Source organism: Callospermophilus lateralis, chromosome 2 (assembly GCF_048772815.1).
Source record: "Callospermophilus lateralis isolate mCalLat2 chromosome 2, mCalLat2.hap1, whole genome shotgun sequence".
In the NCBI taxonomy this organism is placed as follows: Eukaryota; Metazoa; Chordata; class Mammalia; order Rodentia; family Sciuridae; genus Callospermophilus; species Callospermophilus lateralis.
The window spans coordinates 205,246,139-205,253,625 of NC_135306.1; the positions used below are offsets into that span (position 1 = coordinate 205,246,139).

General features: G+C 52.5%; 1 protein-coding gene across 2 annotated transcripts; it reads left to right on the plus strand.

Moving 5' to 3' along the window:
- Positions 1-345: 345 nt before the first annotated feature.
- Positions 346-4,405, plus strand: Cst6 (cystatin E/M). 2 transcript variants are annotated; one of them, XM_076844790.2, is made up of 4 exons: positions 346-418; positions 2,634-2,875; positions 3,809-3,934; positions 4,285-4,405. In XM_076844790.2, exons 1-4 carry the CDS (start codon positions 397-399, stop codon positions 4,366-4,368), a joined length of 474 nt encoding a protein of 157 aa, XP_076700905.1. In that variant the 5' UTR covers positions 346-396; the 3' UTR covers positions 4,369-4,405. The 2 variants fall into 2 exon arrangements, with proteins under 2 accessions (XP_076700905.1, XP_076700904.1); XM_076844789.2 differs by having other exon boundaries at positions 380-628.
- The last annotated feature ends 3,082 nt before the right edge of the window (positions 4,406-7,487 follow it).

Sequence of the window (7,487 nt, forward strand, 5' to 3'; positions counted from 1 at the left end):
TCATCAAGACCCATCAGACCATGAGAAAGAGAAGGGGCTGTGGGCAACCTGGGTTGGAAGGCCTGGGCCACAGCAAATCTGGAGCCTGTGCCCCATGGCCAGTGGGATGGCCAATCTCAAGTTCATGCTTGGCCCAGGGCATTTTCTGGAAGCCAGAGTGATCCAGACAGGATGGAGCCCAGACTACAGGCTCCTTTCTGGATGAGACAGACCACCTTCAGGAAGCACCCCTCTGCAAAACAGCCTGGTCAGCACAGGACATTACGGGCATGTGGGTGCTATTCCAGGTCCTACCATTTCTTCTTTGACCCCTCATTTCTTCCTTGTAGAAAAAGGTAATAATCACTACTCTGCAGAGCCACTATAAGAACAAGAAAATGTGACTCAAGGCCTAGCATGTGGCAAGAGTCCAGTGATGGTTAGTTTCCCTCTCCTCTCCCTGTTTTTCTCTCCAGATAGTATTTCTAGCCAAGTGACTTCAGATTAGCTCTGATTAACTCTTCTGCAGATGAGGATACTACTACCTCAAGATTTGAGAGGAGTAATCAGTGGATGAGAAGTCCTTGGAAATTGCTAGATTGTAGCACCAAAGACTCATTGACATTAGCACAAAGCAGTGATGGACAAGGTAGGTGACAGTGACTGGTGACTCACTGGTTCTTGGTAAATCAGAGATGGTGCTTTACTTTTCAAGGGAGCTATGAGAAGTAAGTGTGGCCATGACTCAGCTCCATGGTGGAAGAGCAGAGCTGGGGCCTCCCAGGGAGGTTGCCTGGTCCCTTTTGGCAGCCTCCCACCTCTCCCTGTGAGCTGTCCTATGCCACTCAACTCATGGTCCCTACCTGGCCAAGCCTTCTCATCAAGCCAAGCTTAGGCCAGCTCTCCAACAAACAGAAGTTTGTCTCTTTAAGACAGACACCTGAGCCTGTGACAAACTTATGACCTTTTCCTTGGAATCCCAGGGAGGTAGCAGTTTGTTTTTCATAGCTGGACTGACTGGGTGGGGAAGCAGACTGGCAGCTGGACTGGCAGTGACCATGCTCTGGTCTGAGAAATCACTTCCTCATGGCCCTAGGATTCTAGAATTGGGGAAGCAGGAATGCTGGATATCTGCTTATGATACTCACCACAATAATAGTGCTGGGGTGATGGCACACACCTGTAATCCCAGCAATTCAGGAGGAGGCCGAGGCAGGGTGATCTTAGTTCAAAGCTAGCTTCTGCAATTTAGCAAAATGTCTCAAAATAAAAAGTAAAAAAGGCTTGGGATGTAGATCAATGGTAGAGTACCCCTGGGTTCCATCCCCAGCACCACAAACCAAACCAATAATAGCTATCCCCTAACAAAGCACCAATCTTTGCCAGGTACTGTAAGTGGCCACCTCCTCTGAGCCCCATGTAAGACTCCAAAAAGATTTCAATGTCCCAAGGACAAATGTCCCGGCTCTCCAACATATGTTAAAGCCCAAATTATGCAGACTCTAAAGCACAAAGAATTCTAACAAAGTCCAGGCTTTTCCTGTGTTGATTTCTTCAATGCTATTTTTTATATATTTATTATTGGAGTCTTTCAAAAAGTTGTGGGGTCCCTATGTTGCTGGTACTTCTAGCACTTGTCCAGTGTGCCTAGGGATGACTCGGTCTAGAGGCATTGGTGTTAGAACAAACTTAGGAGAAAAATATTTTTTTTTCTTAGAGACTGAGAGAGAAAATTTTTTTAATATTTATTTTTTAGTTTTCGGCAGACACAACATCTTTGTATGTGGTGCTGAGGATCGACCCCGGGCCGCACGCATGCCAGGCAAGCGTGCTACCGCTTGAGCCACATCCTCAGCCCAGGAGAAAAATATTGTTACCCTTTTTTTTCAGCTGAGGCTCTGGGAAGTTGAGTGATTTGTCCAGAGTCACCCAGTCAGTTAAATGGCAACAGGTATGACAGCCCCTTTTTCTGACAGTTCTCACCCTTTGGGACTCAGTCTGGTTTAAGACTGCTAAGTTCTTAGAGCTCCCGGGCTCAAAAGCCAGCATCTCCATTTACTGGTGATCAACTGCTTTCCATAGTCAAATCAGTTCTCCCTTCCATGTTATTACCTCCTCTGCAAAGTGGAAACACTATAATTCCCTCTTGGTGCTGATTGTGAGTTAAATGACACTGGCTTAGGGCAGTAATGTCACCTACTTACCTGCTGTTTGTAGAACATCTGGCCTCTTCCAATTTACTTGTATCAGTTCATTGAATCCTCACAATACTCACTTTCCAGAAGAGGAAACAGAAGCAGTGAAAGGTTAAGTAACCTCTCCAAGGTCACACAGCCCGGAAATGGTGGGACAGTAAGAGCTCAAACATAGCTGTTGGTAGATCAGACTGGACAGACTTTCTGTGAACTCTTCCTACAGTGGCACTTAGTGCTGGGGTTTGTGGCTGTGCTCTCCCTTGCTGGAGGGCTGGGCAACGCAGCATCGTGGCACACAGGGGTTCTCTGACCCCTTGGCCCAGCCTGCAGGACCTTGGGGGTGGGGAAGGCACCGTGCAGGGATCCGGGATCCGGGGGCGACTGGCGGCAGGCGGGGCCAGGCGGGGCCAGGGAGCCCGTAAAAGCAGCACAGGCCTCAGCTCGGCACTTACACTGCAGCCATGGCACGTTCTCACCTCCCGCTGGCGATGGGCCTGGCTCTGATCGCGCTCTGCCTCCTGGCGCTGTCTCCTGACGCCCGCGCTGATCCGCGGGGCCGCAGGACTGGAGAACGCCAGGACCTGGCTCCCAACGACCCGCAGGTGCAGAGGGCGGCGCAGGCAGCTGTGGCCAGCTACAACATGGGCAGCAATAGCCTCTACTACTTCCGCGACACGAACGTCATCAAGGCGCAGAGCCAGGTGAGCTGGGCAAGGGAACCCCCCAGGGCTAGTCACTGCCTAGGTGCCCAGTGAAGGGGATGCCAAGGCAGAAAGCAATATTGCATAGGACACTTAAAAAAAATTTTTTTTTTAGTTATAGTTCGTGCAGTATCTTTATTTTTATGTGGTGCTGAGGATCAAACCCACATAGTACATGCAAGGCAAGTACTCTATCACTGAGCTACAGCCCGAGCCCACAATACTTTCTTAAATGTTCATTTATTTTTTGTGACACTGGGGATCTAATCCAGGGCTTTGGGCATGTTAAGTAAGTGCTCAAGCACCGAGCTGTACCCCTGCCCACTATACAGTGCTTTCTTTTATTTTGGTAATGGGGGTTGAACTCAGGGACACTCAACTACTGAACCACATCCCCAGCCCTGTTTTGGATTTTATTTAGAGACAGGGTCTCACTGAATTGCTTAGTGCCTCGCTTTTGCTGAGGCTGATTTTGAACCCATGGTTCTCCTGCCTCAGCCTCCCAAGCCACTAGGATTACAGGAGTGCGCCACCATACCTGGCTTCTCAAAATGAAAAATCCACCATGAACCAAGTTTCAGGATCCAATCCTGTAAATACAGAGTTTCCTTCACTAGAATCTCCCTGGTCCCTGCTAGATGGGGGCAAAGGGGAGGCAGAAGGGACAGGACAATAGCCTCTCCCTGGTGAGGGCCCCAGCTTTGGGAAGGTGTGCCCAGGTGGGTCTCAGCCTCCTGAAGGGACCCGGCCTCTTCCCCCTGCCCCTTCCCTCTGCCCCAGGACCCACCAGAGCCCCTTACCCACTCCAGGTCTAGGTCCCCAGCTCAGAGCCCTGCATGTGCTTGGGACAGTGGGGCACAATGGAGGGAGGGAGGGAGGGGTACATCCAGGCCTGTTTCCCTGGCACCCTTTACCTACCTGGCTCCTCCCCAGCTGGTGGCTGGCATCAAGTACTACCTGACAGTGGAGATGGAGAGCACAGCATGCCGGAAGACCAGGGTCTCTGGAGACCATGTGGACCTCACCACCTGCCCCCTGGCCACAGGGGTGCAGCAGGAGGTAACAGCACTGCCCCAAGCCCGCACCCTGCACAGAACCTGAGGCCCTGGGCTTGTCCCATCTGAGCTGGTCTGGCTGGCTGGGCAGAGACCTAGCTGAACCTGCCCTGCTTTTGGGTGACTCAGCTTCAGGCCAGTGTGAGGTGCAAGAGAGAGGCTGGAGCTTTCCTGGGTGTGGGGGATTTGCTGGAAAGACCTGGGACCTAGTCCCATCATCAGACTGTGTGTCGCTGGGGCCAATGATTGCCCCTCTGGGGCCCCAGAGTGACAAGGCAGGCAGAGAGCTGGCTCCTGGGAGGAGGCTGACCCCTGGGCTGGGCTCACCCCTCCCTGTGCCTTGGCTCTCTACAGAAGCTGCGCTGTGACTTTGAGATCCTCGAAGTCCCTTGGAAGAACTCTTCTCAGCTTCTCAAACACAACTGTGTGCAAGTGTAATCGGCCCCCAGGTGGGAGCGGATGAAGGGACACATGGTGGAGGGCACCTCAGAGCCATTGCCACATCTTCTGCAATAAATCAATGGCACTGCTTCTTGCATTGGTTTCTTCTGTGTGCTCCACCCCCCACTTCCCACCCAGCTACTGATGGCTCCAACCATTCCCCAGCTGATGGGCCACCCATGGTATTCCAGGGGGTGCTATCCCAGCCCAGACAGCACTGACAGTTCAGGGCTCAGCCCTTGAATCTGGGGATCTCCAACTTTCCAGCATCACAGACATGAGGAAATAAATTCTGGGGTCCCCAATCACAGACTCCCAATAGTCTCAGGTAACAGACAGGAGACAGTCACAGAAAAGGGATTGTATCCCAAGACTAGCCGGGGACAGTGTCTGTGAGCACTTAGAAGGGGAGCCCATGCCCTGCTCCTCTCAGCACTTGGGAGAAGCTCAGGCATGCATGTGGTGTGCCCAGCCCATTGGGTCCAGGACACTGAGCTTCCGGCCCACATATGTCTGTGTGTGGCCCAAAGTTGTCTTACACAGCCACTGCTGGCCAAGAGCCATGAGGCCAGGACATTGCCTCTTACATTCTCACTAGCAGGACCCCCCAGATTCCCTTGGCAAGACCCCTGGAAAGCACTTGGGGCATCGTGCTGAGTGACCAGCATTTTTCTTCCCATGATCGGTAGAGGCTCTGTTGGTCACTTTCGTAGTGATCTGGCCACATTCACAGTGGCCCTAGATAGCTGCCCTGATCCTTGAAGTAGCAGAATGGGTCTTCATGCAGAGGCGTGCCTTCCTGCAGCCCCAGGGGTCGAGCTATGCTCACCTGTTCCTTTGTGATATTACTCCCTTGCCCTGTTTGGGATAGAATGTTCCGTGGAAATGCCCTTGGGTGTGGCCTTCCCAGATGTCAGTCATCATGAAGTTAGACTCAGCCCCTTGAAACCTGACCCCTTGCCTCATTTGAATGGCTTCTCCTCAATAAAAGGGGTCAGAACATGCTGACTATCTTTCTGTGGACCCTTAAGGTCAGAGGAGCCGTCATAGGACTCCCAAAGAAAAAGGTATCTCTGCTCTTGTGTGGTTATTTCGCACAGCCCAGTTCCCCTGGAGTGATCCTGAGTATTTTTGTCGCCAGAAACACGACAAGGCACTGGACTTGGAGCCCCAGAGGGAGCCAGTGAAAACCTGCTGCCCACATGAGGAATAGTTCTGACTGAATGTCACTTAAAGAAAATAGGGTTTCAACATTTCTTGCATAGTTGAATTTGTGGCTGAAGTGCATACTCAGACACACACACTCACACCTACAACCCTCACCTCTACAGACATTCACACCCATAAACCCACAGGACACACTCAGATGTTCCCAGACACCATAGACATGCCCTGAAAAAAACACCAGCGCCCACCTAGCAACCAACTACCCATCAACACAACCTAGCAACCCAGAAGCAAAGCAAACACAGAAGCAGCACCCCAAGATAGCCTAGAGATGGGCGTGCAGACCCTAGACACTAGCCAGAGCCCCGCATTCCCACCTGGGAGTCTCTCTTTGATGTACCAACTTGCACCCACACCCAGGACAGGGGGCAGTAAGCTGGTGCCTTGGGGGTTCTGGTTGTCAGCAGTGTTCAAGCCCAGAGATGGCATGGAGAGGGCTCTGGCATTCCTTCTCTGCTGCCCACACACCCTTCTTTCCAAATAAGTCCCTACACCCCACCTGTTCCTGCCTGGGCCCCACCTAGTGGTGGGTTGTTATGAGCTTCAGTGCCAGCTCCTTGCCTGCTGCTCAGTCACAGGGGACTACACAAGGATGAAGATGGAGAGTTACAAAATAGATGCTGAGTTCCACCTGACATGAGTAGCTGAGGGTTTGACAGGGACATGAGGAATAACTTCCAGCCCTGCTCCTGGCTGGACCCTGCTGACTATGACAGCCCAGACAGCTAGTGTGTGTGTGGCTGGCTTGAAAGTGCTCCATGTGACACCAAGCAGGAGGCTCCAACACAGGACCAATGCAGGGTAGGTGGCAGAAAATGCTTGATGAATGAATGCGTGAGATCTTGGGGTGAGGCAAATCCCAGGGATGACTGCCTAGTGGCTTCTCCATCCCTGGAATCTGTGCCCAAACCTAGATGGCATTTCCTCTGCACAGTCCATTCCTGGACCTCTGGCCAGCCTGTGTCCTCAGCTAGACTAGGAAGGGGAAGCTGCTTCTGTCCTAAGGCATGGGGGCTCCACCACTGTCTGGTCCAGCCCAGAGGCAGAGGTGGTTATCAAAACTGATGCACCCTGGACTGGCCTCCACTAAGGGTGAGATGGTGGAAGACCCCAATACTGGGTGGGGACCCTCAAGGTTCAGACTTGGCTTGAACTTGATTTAGTGCTAGGTCTGCAGTATCTAGCACAGGCTAGCCCAGCCATGGCCACAGCCTGTCCAGACTCAGGCTATAAATAGGGGTATCTTCCAATGCAGCTGGTCCATCCCACTTACCTACTGCCCACACCTCCCCTGAGGCCAGAAGGACTTGAGCAGCCTCCTCCACCCTCCTTACTGAGGCTCTGTAGTCTAAACCCAGGTAGGGGGCAGGGTGGATGACAATGACCTCAGACCCGATATCCCCAAGATTGATGTCCTTATACTGGATGCTCATGGTGCTGCTAGGCCTGAATTTCTGGGGTCTGAGCCCCATTCCTGGAGCCCACTGGTCCCTCCAGGCCTCGAAAATGCTGACCTATGGGCCAGATGGGCCTTCCTCCCCTAAGTGGGCTACTGCTCCCTCTGTCCCTTACCAGCAACACCAGTCCCTGGGCCTAAACCACTTTCTGCATCACTCTTCTGGCTGTTGCCAATGCGCTGCTGGGCTGAGAGGATAGTCAACAACACCCTTCATCCCACCCCCAGGGGCACCACACAAGTTCTCTTGCCCTGTGTTTTGCACAGCCATAGAAGACACAAAATCATCTGGGGTTTAAAAACTCTGTTGGGGCCCAATTCCTGCAGGGCCCAGACAACCATGGTAGCAAAGTTGGGGACTTGTCCCAACACCCAACTCCAGGTGGGCAGCTTGCCAGAGGCTTGGGTCTGTATCTGGTGGCACTCTCCAGGG

Excerpts from the sequence above, each read along its gene's own strand:
- Cst6 (XM_076844789.2), top strand. The coding sequence starts at position 553 with ATGAGAAGTCCTTGGAAATTGCTAGATTGTAGCACCAAAGACTCATTG. Across the intron at positions 2,876-3,808 it reads TCATCAAGGCGCAGAGCCAG|CTGGTGGCTGGCATCAAGTA; the intron begins GTGAGCTGGGCA and ends GCTCCTCCCCAG. Across the intron at positions 3,935-4,284 it reads CCACAGGGGTGCAGCAGGAG|AAGCTGCGCTGTGACTTTGA; the intron begins GTAACAGCACTG and ends GGCTCTCTACAG.